The following is a 13808-nucleotide window of genomic DNA, read 5'->3' as shown; positions in this document are numbered from 1 at the left end:
TTGCTCGAGTGTCACTTGTGCCTCGCCCAGCCCGCAGGGTCGAAGGAGTGAGGGTCGAGAGGATCGTTCGCAGCGCTCGCAGCTTGGCTGTCGCCCGACGCTCGCCTTCGCGCTCCTGCGGCCAGAAAGCGCTTGCCAGTGTCCTTGCATACTTAGCTACTCGCCTCAGCACCCGCTGAATGCGCCTCGCCTTGCGCCACGCACTCGCCTGGCAATCTCGCTCATCGTCCCTCAACTTTAGCTGGCTCTCCCGGTTCTGCAAGTTGCTATGCTGCCGGTCTGTCTGTACTGTAGTCTGTACAGCTTGAAGCTGAGCTAGCGCCTGAACGTCGCGCTCACTCGCCGACCGGACATTCCGCGGTCGCTCCTGTCCTTTGTGGAAGTGGTCGTCCGACGCTCGTCCACTGCTTGGGTCCCTGCAATGATGGCGCCGCAGGTATTCGTCGACGGTCTCACGAGCGACTTACGCAAGCTAGGTCTTGGGGAGGAAGCTGAGCAGGGTATCCTCGACGCCTTTGCCCCTGTTCTCGGGGAATCACAGAAAGTCCCGGTGCGTCCTACGTCTTTCGGGGCATGCTGCCAAATTGTCGGGGAGCTGACGCTCGAGCATTCAGAATCTAGGTGGACTGGGTTGCCCGCCGTCCTTGACTGCGACACCGCTTGTCGCCAACCCCGTCGTCTTCCGCTCTCAGAACGCTGCACCTGGCGTGCGGCCGCCACGGGCGCACCCGAGTGGTGCGGAAGCGACACGGTCGCGTACCGGTATCGCAGAGCCGAAGCATTCTGCCTTTGCGACCCGGCGCCCGATCTACTCGACCGCGCAGATCCCGCCGCTCCCCTTCGGCATCTACACCTCACCTCCCCTAGTCCACCAGGGCGCTCGCGAGCCTTTCCACGAGCCGAAGCTTCCGGCCTCGCGTCTCGTCCCTCTCGACGTGCATGGCGTTCTGGACCTTCGCGACCGTGTTTCGCGCGAGTGGGTCGAGTCCGAGCTCGGGGCGCGCAAGTTCAGCTATGTGATCGTCGGTGGCGGTACGGCGGGCTTGGTCTTGGCCAATCGACTCAGCGAGGATCCCGAGAACAAGGTGCTCGTAATCGAGGCGGGACCGCTGTGCGCTGACTGCGTCCCTGGCTTTTCTCCGCTCGAGGCTGACCTTCGCGCCCATCCACCCATTCAGTCAGAGCGAGAACCCCGACATCGAGACGCCGAGCATGGCTGGCCCCCTTTTCGGCACTGAAATCGACTGGAACTACCGCTCGATTCCGCAGAAGGGGCTGTACGAGCGGAAGGTGGTCTATCCGCGCGGCAAGGTGCGTCTCTCACAGTCAGCGAAGAGACAGAGTCCAACTGAGACTGTATGACAGCTCGTCGGTGGCACCTCGAACTTCAACGCCTGCGTTTGGAGTCGCGGGCCGGCAGTCGACTACGACGCGTGGGAGAGGCTCGGCAACCCAGGCTGGAACTGGGCAGATTTGCTGCCCTACCAGCGTCGCGTACGTGTGCTCTCGCGAGTTGATTTTTCTCGCTGACGATCACCCCCGAGTGCAGTCCGAGACCTTCCACATTCCCGTTCCCGCCGCTAATCTTCCAGCCGCAACTGCGCACGACCCATTGTGGGTGCCCTCGGCGCATGGCCACGGCGGACCGGTGGACGTGAGCTACAGTCAGTACATCTCGCCGCAGATGCAAGGTTTCTTCGAGTCGTTCAGGCAAGAAGGACTGTACGTCATGCCGAAGCGCCTTCGGTTCCAGCTACAGCGCACATGCTGATATTTGAACTTTCGTTTAGACGCGAGATCGACCCGTGCGGCGGTGCAGCGGCCGGTGTAGGCTATGTCGCTGAGTCGATCCGTGCCGACACGGAAACGCGCTCGTCGTCCGAGGCAAGCTACCGTATGTTTCGCTACCTTCGGGCTTGGCCACTCCCCTCTAGTGGTGACACAGTCTCATCTTGCCCGTGCCCAGTCGCGTCAGTGCTGGGCCGCGAGAACCTCCTCGTCATCACGAACGCGCAAGCGACGCGTATCATCTGGTCCTCGAAGCGGGCGCCGGGTCGACCGGTCAAGGCGCGGGGAGTCGAACTGTGTGATGCGAAGAACCCGTCAAAGAAGCTCGTCGCAGTTTGTCGCTCACTCTTGATCCATGCGCAAAACATCAAGTGCTAACTCTGAACGTGCAGCGCGTTGCGGACGAGGTCATCCTCTGCGGCGGTACTTTCAACTCGCCGCAGCTGCTCGAGTTGAGCGGCGTCGGCAACGCCGAGCTCCTGCGACAAAGCGAGTTGTCCTGCGCTCTCCTCGCGGTCGGCTAGCCCTGTGTTGACCCGCATTCACGACAGGTGGCATCGAGCCCGTCGTCGACCTTCCCGGCGTCGGCGAGAACTTCCAAGTGCGTGTGCGTATCAGACTCCCGCTTCGCACTGCTGATTCCGTGGCGACTGCAGGATCACCCATGCATCGCCATGTCATTCCGACTCAAGCGGCAGTATGAATCGCTCGACATGTTCGAGTCGGACGCAAGACTCAAGGAGAAGGTATGCTGTCACCAGTCGGTGCTTCTTCAAGACTGGAACACTGACAGCCTGGTGTCGGCCAGATTCATCAGGAGTTCCTCCATCACGAAGGTCCGCTCGCGCAGACTGCACCTGTCGTCGCGTTCCTCCCGCCAGGTCACTACCTCGACAAGCCCGAGTATATGCACGGCCTCATGCTTGCTCACCGCGTCGAAGGCAGCGAGCACGAACACCTCCCAATCGCCTGGGCCCACCCATCGAAGAAGCAGCTACACGTCGAGCAGAGCCTGTACGGCGCGAGGGGCATGATCGAGGTCGTCGCCATGAATCGCTTTCTGGGAGGCGTGAAGAAGGAGGAGGGACGAGGCTACATCGGCGTGATCGTCGCGCTGCAACATGCCCTGTCGCGCGGCAACGTGGTGCGTCAGGCTGGCGCTCTTTCGGTCTTGGGCCGGGGTGGTCTCTTCGCCGTCTTGATAGCCTTGAACCTGACGCTTCGGACCCTTTTCAACACAGCACATCACCTCGTCCGACCCGCTCGGCAAGCCGCGCATCGACCCGCAGATGCTCTCCCACCCAGCCGACGCATTCCAGCTCGCGCACGCCTCGCGACACGTGCACGACATGTGCATCGACCCGACTTCGTCGCTCGCAAAGTTCCTCGACCTGCCGAAAGCCGGACCGGGTCACCTCGTTCCGTTGCACATGGATGGTGCCGCGCACGCGATGGGCGAAGACGCGGAGGAGCAGGCATGGGAGGACTGGTTGCGCTCGAACGCCAGGACCGAGCGTGAGTTGCGACCTCCGCCCTTTGGATTCAGTCAAACGAGCCGAGCTGACCGCATCAGCGCGTTGCTTCCTTGCGCAGACCATCCGGCCTCGACTTGCTCGATGCTTCCGCGTCCGGACGGCGGCGTCGTCGACCCGCACCTGCTGGTCTACGGCACCTCGAATGTCCGCGTCGCCGACTTGAGTATCGTCCCGCTGCATGTCGCGACTCACGTAAGCTGGGCCTACATTCGACCGATTAGGTTGACACTGACCCATGGTTCTGCTGGTTCCGCAGCCGCAGACACTTGCCTGTACGCTCCGACTAGCTGCTACGCGGTCTGTCTAGACTTGCAACTGACGCACGCCTCGTCACCCGCAGATATGATCGGCGAGAAGGCGTCGGAAATCATCGTCGACGCGCAGCTTCGCCGGCGTGGCTGCTAGCCGAGACGGCCGATCTTTGTTCATCTGTAGCGTCATGACCGGAAGCTCAATGTATGCAGAGGGGAGTTGAGGACGACTGGTCTCGCGTGGAGCTGCTTGCGCGGAAGCATCGGCGAGGAGGTTGTTCCGTTGCCCGCGCTGTCAATCTGCAGACCGTAGCGTATGGCTAGTCGCTACGCAAGCATCAAGCATCGGCACGCCTTCGAAAATGGCTCTCCTGAGGGTCACCGCCCCGTCTGAGAGTCGCGGTCTTCATCAGCTCTTGCTCCTCTTCGTCCCCCGTCGTCCTCGAGCAGCACAGACAGCTGCAGATACAGCCAGAATGGGGCGCTACCATCTCAAGTATCGCCAGCCGACCCCTGAGCCCGTGCTCGACCCGTCCACTCCGATCCGGTGCACGCTCCCCCACGAGCTGGTCGAACACATCTTCCATCTGGCGAGCCCAAAGACCGGTCAGGGGCTCAGAGGCCCCTACCACTGCAGCTGGACGACCTTCCCGCTGCGAGCGCGCTACTACCTGGGCATCGCCGGCCTCAGCCGGGCGTGGAACCGCTGGGCGATGAACCACCTCTACCGCCACGTGGTCCTGCGCGACGACGACGCGCTCAGCAACTTTGTCGAGCACGCAGACGCCGTGCGAGCACGGTCGGGCGCGCGGACAGAGACGTTGCGGATCGGAGGGTTCAAGGACGGAAGGAGGATGAACGGCGAGCGGCTCGCAGAAGTCCTCAAGGCCGTGCAGCCCGTCACGCCGACCGAGCGCGATCCAGGACTCTCCGAACTCTGGCTCATTTCGGTGCGAGGCGTCGACTTGCGCGACATCCGCGACCTCGCCAGTGCGCTCTTGCTTCGGCTCGCCTGCCTCCTCTGCTTCAAGCTGACGTGATTCACACAGACCTCCGCCAGCTTTACTGTATCGACATGCAGCTCACCATGGCGCCCTCTTCGTCGCGCGCGCCTGTCCCCGCCTCCGCCAAGTGCCTCCCCTTGCTCGACACCCTCGTGCTCAAGGATATCGACCTCGCCCACTCGCTCCGCTCCATCATGTTTGAGGACCACCATTTCGAATCACTCTTCACGCTATACGTCGACAGCCACGAGGCCTTCACGCAGGCGTTCGACGGCAATCCGCACGCCTTGCCGGACTTGCTTGCGTTCAGCCCGGCGCGTGACACCCCTGTCGAGTACTTCGACGTACTTGACCACGGCGGAGACGACGTCGACGACGACGGTGACGACGAAGACGAGAACGAGAACGGTGACGGAGATGCGTCTGGCGTAGACGCGGCAGCCGAGCAAGCGGCAGCGCACGCAGAAGGCGACAGGCCGACGAGAACTGTGACGAGTGCAACCGCAGATCTCGCCGCTACGGATACCGACACGACCTTGCATGGCGCTGGAGGTGCCGCAGCCCTGGCGGATGACAGCGACAGCGACTCCGAAGCCTCGGACGAGTCTTTCAAGGCACCGCTGCGCCAGCTCAATGTGACGGCCGACTTTCTGTCGCAGCTGCCGCAGAACGCCGACTCGATTCCGTTGTCCGTCAAGCGCCTGCGGCTCGACTTTGCGCCCGAGGACGTCATGGATCACGAGCTCGACGCTCTGCTCGAAGACGACTTCCTCGTGCTGTTCAACGAGCTCGAACCGCCGTACATCACCAACAACCCCTTCCGCGAGGGTATCCTCCACGTCGACTATGCCGTGCCCGAATGGGTTTTCGAGCACCAGGCGAACCGACGAGCGCCTCAATTCGTCGAGCAGTGGAAGGCGCTCCTGTCCAACTGCAGCGTACGAACGTACACTTTCCAGGACGACGACAACATCAGATGGCAGCTCAATGCGGATACGGCTGCGCCGGAGCGCGTCCCGAAGAAGGCGTCCCCGCCGACTTCGCCTCAGGACGCCCTCGTGCCGTGGGGCTTCCTCGAGAGCGCCAGACAGGCAGCCAGCGACGTGCTGCGGTGCCTCGACCCAGTCTATGCGGACGAGTGGGCCGAGCGGCACAACCGCGGGCTGGCGGAGCATGCGCGGCGAGAAGCGCAGCGCGCCGAACGCGAGCAGCAGCGCGAGGCGCGCAGGGCGGCGCGGCGCGAGCGAGGGGACAACTACGTGTCGGACAGCGAAGAGCACGACATCGGCCGCGTCAACATCACGATCATGGATGGCCCGAGGCAGCGGGCGTACTATTAGCGGACGCGGGAGGAGTGATCGTAACGCGCAGACTAGCTGCCCCCCTTCAAAGCTCTGGCCATCCTTGCCGTGCATCGCGCCTCCTTGAAATAGTACGATTTGTCTGGTCCAGCGCGCAAGTGTCTGGAGAGTGAAATCGTCGACAGCGTCGCCGTCGTCAAGTTGGCTGAACGCGGAGGTTGATCGCCTCGACTGTGCCGCTCTCGCTCCCGCCGGTCTAGGAACGACCCTGCGGGCTTGAGCAGGCCTGCACGACTCTGCAGAGATGGACGGCGCTCCGCCCGAGGACAACTTCGAGACGCTGCCCGTCGGCGAACGACTCGACTCAAAGGTGCGTTCGTCCTCGCGTGCGCGCTTGCGAGGAGTGCTGCACGTGTGACCAGAGAGCTATCGTAACCTGTCTTACTCCCCCTGCAGGTCTGGAAAGCCCGCTTGTCCGCTTACACCGGAGTCGCCGCGCTCGCGTCCAAGACGGTCGACGAACACGACCCGTTCTTCCGCGAGTCGTATCTGAGCGCGAGCTCGCTCCGCGACTGGGTCCGAGATGCCAACGCTGTCGCTCAGGAGAAGGGCGTTGAGGCAGCGTGCGCGGTTATCGAGTATGGCGGGAAGGGCATGGCACGGTCAGTCGATACTCCCGCACTCACGCAGGGACCTGCGAGTAGGCTGACAAGACTCTGCGCTCTCCAGAACACGATCCGAGGTCGTGCCGAGCCTCGTCGAGAAGTGCCTCGGTTCTGCACGAGTACGTTCACCTCTCTCCCTCAACTTTCGCCTGACCATGCTCACTCGGTTCTTCTGCAGGCTGGGACGCGCACAAAGAGTATCGAACTCTGCTTGCTATACGTCGAGGGCGAGGAGGATATGGCCGAGGGCGTGATTGTGCGTTCACCTCCCCTTGCACCCCCACTTTGCTTGCCGAGCTGACCCTGGAACCCGCAATAGGGTGATGTTGTCCCGGGACTCGACGCCAAGCAGCCCAAGGTGGTCGCAGGATCCGTCATGGTGCTCAAGGAGATCGCACGGTGCGGCCAGTCTCCCATCTCTTCGCAGCTCCTCGCTAACATCCCCGATTCTACAGCTCCTTCGGGCCGAAGGTCGCATCCTTCAAACCAATTCTGAAGACTCTTCCCAAAATCTTCGCTCACGCCGATAAGACGGTCCGCTCCGAAGGCCAGCTACTCTGCCTCGCGCTGCACTCGTACCTCGGCCCAGCGCTCACGCCGCACCTCGGCGAGCTGAAACCGGTGCAGCAGAAGGAGCTCGGCGAGGCGTTCGAGGCCGCAGACCGAGGCGAGAAGGGTGACGAGTGGGGCTTTGGCAAGATTCGGCCGACGAGGTACACGGCGTCGCAGAAGCGTGAGATGGCGGTCAAGGAGGCGCAGGGACAGCTCGAAGGCGGAGACGAGGCGGTAGAAGGTGCAGGAGCCGATGAAGAAGGTGCGAATTGTCGCCCTCGTCCCCGCTTCGAGTCCCCGCTTCGAGCCGGCTGACCTGTCTGCCCGCAGAACCCGTCGAGGAAGCTGAAACGCCGCCCGATCCATTCGACCTCGCCGAACCCATCCCGCTCTTCTCACGCCTCCCGGAAGACTTCTACACGAACCTTTCGTCGTCCAAGTGGAAGGACCGCAAAGAGCTCGCTCTCGAGCCGCTCCTCGCCACCCTCTCGTCCTCGCCGCGCTACCAGCCTGACAACTACACCGAGCTCGTCTCGGCTCTCGCTGGGCGCATGAGCGATGCAAACGTTCTCTGCGTCGTCCTTGCGGCGCAGTGCATCGAAAAGCTTGCACGCGGATTGAGGGACGAGTTTGCCCGGTACAAGGGGACGGTGACGACGCCGATCCTGGCGCGGACGAAAGAGAAGAAGCAGAACGTGCTCGAGGCGCTAGGCGCCGCCCTCGATGCGACGTACGCGAGCGTGAGTCGAATCTACTGGCTTCTCTGCCCAATCGGGACTGACCCGCTCTTGCGCAGACCGCCATCGGCGAATTCACCGAGGATGTGACGACGTTCTGCAAGGACAAGAACCCCTCCGTCAAGGCAAACACCCTTTCTTTCTACACTCGCTGCCTCTTGTCGACTCCGTCTCCGCCGCCAAAGGGCGACCTCCCGCCTCTTGTCGAGGTCTTTAAGAAGGCCCTCGAGGACTCGGACGCCGCCGTCCGCGCCGCCGCGGCCGACGTGCTCGGCACCCTCGCCAAGGTCGTTGGCGATCGCGTGTTCAACGCACTCGCGGGCGAGATGGACCCGCTTCGGCGCGAGAAGGTGAACGAGGCGGCTCAGAAGGCGGTCACGAAGTGCCGGAACGGCGTGAGCGCCACCGGGGGCGCCGCGGCGAAGAGCGCACCAGCCAAGGCTTCGGCGCCGGCAGGTGCCGCGCCGAAGCCAAAGCCGCGGCCTGCTCCTCCCGCGAACAAGGAGAACGCGCCGCCGCCTCGGCCTTCTCCTTCTTTCGACTCGCCCTCTGCCTTCGACGACGCTCCTCCCGCTTCGAAGCCGCCTGCACGCGGCCCGCCCGCGCGGCTTCTTGCGAAGAAGCCGCCCGCAGCCACTGCCCCTTCCGCTGCCCCTTCTGCGCCTCCCCCCGCCAAGAAACCGGCGGCCAAACCCGCTGCCGCCCCTGCCCCCGCTTCCGCCGCCTCAAAACCGTCCGAGCCGCTGCGTTACAAAGTCTCGCAAGAAGGAGCCGAAGCACAGGTCGACTCGGGCGAGGTCATCCCGCCCGAAACAGTGGCGCAACTCGCCGACTCGAACTGGAAGCAGCGTCTCGAGGGCATGGAGAAGCTTGCTGAGTGGGTCAAGCTCGACGGGCGCGATGCAGAAGCCGAGGTGCTCGTGCGATACCTCGTGGGGAAGAAGCCCGGCCCGAAGGAGTCGAACTTTCAGGTGCGCCTCTCTCGCTGACTCTCGAAGTTATGGTGCTCACTCTTCCGTATTCACAGGTCGCTGGCAAGGTCTTCGCCCTCCTCGTTCAGCTCGCTACCGACTCGCCCACGTGGAGCAAAGCTTGCTCGGCGGTCGCGACTCCGCTTCTGTGCGACAAGCTGGGCGACATCAAGCTCAAGAAGCCCGCTAGCGATGCGCTCGCGGCGTTCGCTGAAAAGTCGAGCCTCGGCTTCGTGCTCTCGCAAGGTGCGCTTGCACCGCTTCTCGTCCGCCTTGACTCTGCCGCTGACTAGGCACTCCTGCAGCCTACGAGCCCATGTCGAAGCAGAAGGCGCCCAAGACGCTCGCCGAGTCGTACGTCTTCGTCGACCAAGCGCTTCGCGACTTTGGCCTCGCCGGTGGGCTCGCGGTGCGCGATCTGATCGAGTTCCTCAAGGTCGGGCTCAAGCACTCGAACGCGGCCGTGCGCACCAACGCGACCAAGACGCTCGTCACGCTGCGCCTCTTCGTCGGACCCAGTGCGTGATGCTTGCCCCTAGCGATTTGCATACGCTGACGCCGCTCTGCAGACATCACCTCCTTCCTGTCCGACCTCACGCCGCAGCTCTTGTCGACCATCGAGTCCGAATTCGAGAAGGCGGCGAGCGAGGAAGCACCTGCGCCGACGCGCTTCGGCGCCGACACCGTCGCTCCTGCACCGCCCGCAGGCGCCGTCGCTGGGGCGGGTGCCGCGGGGAAGGGCAAGGCGGCTGCCGCCCCCGAGGTCGACCCGCTCGACGACCTTTTCCCTCGCGTCGACTTCGACCGGCTCGTGTCGAGTGCGCAGATCCAGGCGTGCGGCGATGCGAACTGGAAGGTGCGCAAGGAGGCCCTCGAAGGGATCCGCGACACGCTCGAGGCGAACAAGCGACTCAAGCCGACCGGTCTGCCCGAATTGAGCGGCCCGCTCAAGCAGCGCATCACGGACGCCAACAAGATCATCCAGCTTCTTGCGCTGGACATCGTGTCGCGCCTCGCGGCCGGCATGGGCAAGCCGTTCGGCGAGAAGCTCTCTCGCACCTTCGCTGGCCCTGTCGCGCAGGTTCTCGCCGATCAAAAGGCCAACATTCGTGCAGGCGGCGTTTCGACCTTGAGCGCCATGGCGGATGCGGCCGGACTGGAACCGCTCGTCGGGTCGTTCGACAAGGCGCTCGAGGCGAATAATCCTCTCCAGCGTAAGGAGCTCCTCGCCTGGCTCGAGGAGCGATTCAAAGACGAGGACGCCACCGCCGGGCTCGACCTCACGCCGCTCGTCGGCCCACTCCTCCCGTGTCTTGAGGATCGGAGCGGCGACGTCCGCAAGTCGGCAACGGCCATCCTGCCCGTCGTCATCGCGAAGGCCGGCTTTAATACGGTGATAGATGCCGTCGCTAAGCTCAAGCCCGCGAGCAAGTCAACGGTCCTTCCACTAGTCGAAGCTGCGCGCTCCGCCGCCAGCGCCATCGGTTCGTCGGCGCCGGCTGCGTCATCCGCGCCTGCCGCTCGCGCACCAGCATCAGCGGCAGCTCCCGCCGCACGCGTTCCACCCCCTGCGACGATCAAGCCGGCACCTGCAGCCGCGGCCGCGTCCTCCGCCCCTCCTCCTCGTCTCGGCCTTTCTCGCCCGACCGCCAAGCCCCTTCGGACTGCTGCACCCGCGGCCACTGAAGAGCCTGCACCATCTGCGGCTCCGCCTCGACTCGCTCAACCGCGATCGCGTCAGTCAATTGGCGGGTTGCGAGCAGCGGCGTCTGCCGAGCGGCCACCTTCGTCCATTTCGATCGCGTCCGGCACGAGCATCAAGGAGGCGCCGTTCCGCAGCTCCGATCCGAATCCGAAGATCTTGCGACACAAGAAGGAGACAGGGTCGATGCGATGGACGGTCGACGGCACGCCGCGCGCCGACCAGGTCGACTGGCTCGCCGCGCAGATGGCCCCGCAGACGTCGGTTTCGCTCCACGCTCAGCTCTTCAGTACTGATCACTCCGCCGAGCGCGACTTCATTGCGGGCCTGACGGCGATCGACGAGTGTGCGCGCGACCCGACGGCCGCAGGCGAGTTGTTTGACCTGGACGAGGAGGAGGTGCGCGATCGCTTGATCGCCAATTTCGACCTCATCGTCAAGTACATCACGGTGCGAATCGGCATGACGAGCACGACTATCACGGTCAAGTGTCTCGACGTGATTGAGCACTTGCTGCCCGTCCTCAGCAAAGCCGAGTACAAGGCTTCCGACTACGAGGCGCTTCCCCTCTTGCAGTGTCTGATTAACAAGGTGCGCTCGCTCAGTCCCATTTGCTATATGTCCAAAAACAGCTGACGAGTCTCTCCGCAGGTCGGCGACAGCAAAGAGACGATCCGGCAACGAGTGCGCGGCATCTTCAAATCGATCTGCTCGGTCTACCCATTCAGCAAGGTCTTCTCGACGATTCTCGAGCACGGACTCGACAACAAGAATGCGCGCGTGCGCAGCGAGTGCATCGAGGAGCTCGGTCAGCTTTACGCCCGTCATGGCGTTGGCATCCATCCCATCTCGCAAGCGCTTCCTCGCATCGCCTCCTTCATTGGCAAGCCCGATGCAACCACTCGCACCGCCGCGCTGCACGCCATCGGTGCGGTGTACACGCTCGTCGGCCACGATGCGACGTGGAAGGCTGTCGGTCAGCTCCCGCCAAAGGACCGATCGATGCTCGAAGAGCGTCTCAAGCGCACTGCGACGGGCGTCGCCTCACCCGCTCCTGCCGCACGCCTTGCGCCTTCAGCCGAGCACCCGGGGACACCCAGCGGTCTGCGTCCACCGGCTTCTCGGCTCGCACCTCCAGGCTCGCCCTCTCCAGTGAACGGCCTGTCTACCTCGCAAGGTCGCGGCGGCATCCCAAGACCAGGTGCGATCCCGAGTCGCTTACAGCGGCCGCAAAGCGTCGCCGTGCCCTCTGAAGCGCAGGAGATGCCGCCACCGGCGCGCAAGAGTGCGTCCGCCGGCTTTGCGTCAAAGCTCGCGGCGCCTCCATCGTCTCGGATCCCGTCTGGCTCAAGCGGCCCTGCCTTTACCGAGGACGACCTCATGGCCGAGACGGTCACGGATCTGCCTTCCCTCATCGATGCGCTCGACACGGACGACTTCACCGCCTGCGCCGATGTGCTCAAGCTCGTGACCCGCGAAATCACGAAAAACACGGAGCACGTCCTGCTGCACGTCGACGCGCTCATTGACGCCGTCACGGCGCGGATGGAACTCGGCTTCACCAACCTCGCTGCCGACACTTCGCCGGCGCAGCTTCGCCTGTGCAAGCATCTCATGCAGACGCTCTCCGCTTTCTTCGACAAGCGCACGCTCTCGCAGCAGGTTTCGCGCCTTCCCCTGACGGGCTTGCTCGCCGACCTCACCGGTCGCCTGCTCGACACCGCCGACAACCCCGTCAGCGAGCCAATCCAGAGCCTCTCGAAGGTGCTCAACATGGTCCTCATTCGCGTCTTCCACAACGCCGACCAGAATGTTTGCTTCGGGTGCGTTGCGTCATCTCGGGCAACGAAGCGACGAACTGACCTTCGCTTTCGACAGTGCGCTTCTCACTGTGCTGCAAGACGCGACGATCGACCTCCGTGACCTGCGAGGAGAGGAACTTGCCGACCGAGCCAAGTATGCCGAGCTCGTCATGAAGGTAAGCTTCCCTGGTTATCGCGAAGCGGCCTGCCCTAATCGCCGGTGCCTGCAGTGCCTGTGGAAGGTGTCAAAGACGGTCAAAGAGAGCCTTGAGAACGGCCAGCTTCTTGCGCCCCGCCTCCTTAGCGACATCAACCAATTCCTTGTGACCATCCCGCCTGCCGAGTGGCGCCGACGCTCAACGGACGGGATTCCGCTCGCGGACATGCCGCTTCGAACGGTCAAGACGATCCTGCAGCAGGTTGTCTCCGTGCTTAAGGGCCAAGTCTTTGATGAGCTCGACGAGATCGACCAGGCGGAGAACTCGTTCGTCTACCAGTACTTGTACCGCCTCGTCAATCAGCCTGGTGCCGATGGCGCGACCTCCCGCGCTTCGTCGTCCGCCCTCGCACGTCAAGCCTCTGTATCGTCTCTCGGCTCGAACCAGCGCGACGAGGCGCCCTCGCGCGCATCGGACGAGTCGTCACCGCGCAGCCGCACGAGCTCGCGCAGTGCCGCTCCGCCCGCCGTCACCTCGCCCGGCGGCACCGACATCGCGGTCAACCAGCGTCTCAAGGAGATCTTCGACATGATCGGGGACCCGAACAACTCCCGCGCGGTACGTCAACTTGCGCTTCTCTCGCATCCGTCGACGCTCATTAGAATCTCTCACAGGGTATCGCTGCGCTGTACGAATTCCAGAAGGAGCACCCCGAAGCGTCTGCTCGCATCGCCACTTGGTGCGCCTCGCCCAACACATACACTTCTGCTGCGCCAGCTCACGTTTTGCGCACATTCAGGATGGCCGGTACTGGCAGCTACTTCCAGACGTACCTCAAGCGCGCCCTCGCGAACCTCGAAGCCGCTGATCGCGAGCGCAACGCCGAGCCTCCCGTCTCGCCGTCGGCAGAGTCTGCTTCGAGTCGTGCGCGCTCTCGCTGCTCTACCTCGCTGTCGTCGTGCTGATCGTTCTCACCTTCCAGTCGGCCGCCCGTCATCTCGCACCTCTCGCCCGCCTAGCGCCGTTCCTGGCACGCCGACTCGCTCTTCCCGCTTGTCGATGGGCCCGACAGGTCCGTCCGGTACGCCCCAACCCAGCGCCAAGCTGCAGGAGCTGCACTCGATGTTCGGGTTCGGCGGTCAGAATGGCGCGCCGAAAGAGTGAGGACGGTTCCCGGCCCCTCAATTTCAGTTTCTCAATTCGCCCTTTCGCTGTTGTCTTCTCCTCTCATCTTCCCTCCAGCCGTGTAGATATCGCACGCAACGCACGCCTTTGATGGCTTCCAGCGTAGTTTGGTGAAGAGCGCTAGGCGAGAGGGCGCGGAAGAAACCGCTCGACACCT

The 13808-nt window shown here is 63.6% G+C and overlaps 3 protein-coding genes across 3 annotated transcripts; all 3 read left to right on the top strand.

Annotated features, from left to right (window-relative positions):
• Nucleotides 1-421: 421 nt before the first annotated feature.
• On the top strand, nucleotides 422-3728 carry JCM10292_001281 (GMC family oxidoreductase; the record flags this gene model as incomplete). Its single annotated transcript, XM_076648788.1, has 15 exons — nucleotides 422-550; nucleotides 615-1111; nucleotides 1179-1311; nucleotides 1366-1494; nucleotides 1550-1722; nucleotides 1791-1894; nucleotides 1967-2121; nucleotides 2181-2277; nucleotides 2340-2389; nucleotides 2445-2534; nucleotides 2597-2932; nucleotides 3030-3303; nucleotides 3382-3515; nucleotides 3580-3595; nucleotides 3664-3728. 15 exons carry the CDS (start codon nucleotides 422-424, stop codon nucleotides 3726-3728), a joined length of 2382 nt encoding a protein of 793 aa, XP_076505734.1.
• A 322-nt stretch (nucleotides 3729-4050) lies between these two features.
• On the top strand, nucleotides 4051-5918 carry JCM10292_001280 (uncharacterized protein; the record flags this gene model as incomplete). The annotated part of the gene is made up of 2 exons (XM_076648787.1): nucleotides 4051-4564; nucleotides 4624-5918. 2 exons carry the CDS (start codon nucleotides 4051-4053, stop codon nucleotides 5916-5918), a joined length of 1809 nt encoding a protein of 602 aa, XP_076505733.1.
• A 265-nt stretch (nucleotides 5919-6183) lies between these two features.
• Nucleotides 6184-13630, top strand: STU2 (Stu2p; the record flags this gene model as incomplete). The annotated part of the gene is made up of 17 exons (XM_076648786.1): nucleotides 6184-6249; nucleotides 6336-6541; nucleotides 6609-6663; nucleotides 6723-6800; nucleotides 6864-6943; nucleotides 7000-7358; nucleotides 7427-7836; nucleotides 7893-8804; nucleotides 8861-9050; nucleotides 9110-9322; nucleotides 9374-11097; nucleotides 11158-12329; nucleotides 12385-12484; nucleotides 12539-13084; nucleotides 13141-13205; nucleotides 13266-13390; nucleotides 13449-13630. The coding sequence occupies 17 exons, from the start codon at nucleotides 6184-6186 to the stop codon at nucleotides 13628-13630; spliced, it is 6483 nt and encodes a 2160-aa protein (XP_076505732.1).
• Between the last annotated feature and the right edge of the window lie 178 nt (nucleotides 13631-13808).

Source organism: Rhodotorula paludigena, assembly GCF_050403205.1.
Source record: "Rhodotorula paludigena JCM10292 DNA, Rt_paludigena_JCM10292v1_ctg18, whole genome shotgun sequence".
Lineage (NCBI taxonomy): Eukaryota > Fungi > Basidiomycota > Microbotryomycetes > Sporidiobolales > Sporidiobolaceae > Rhodotorula > Rhodotorula paludigena.
The sequence above is the reverse complement of the archived record's forward strand: the minus strand, read 5'-3'. Positions and strand labels throughout refer to the sequence as shown.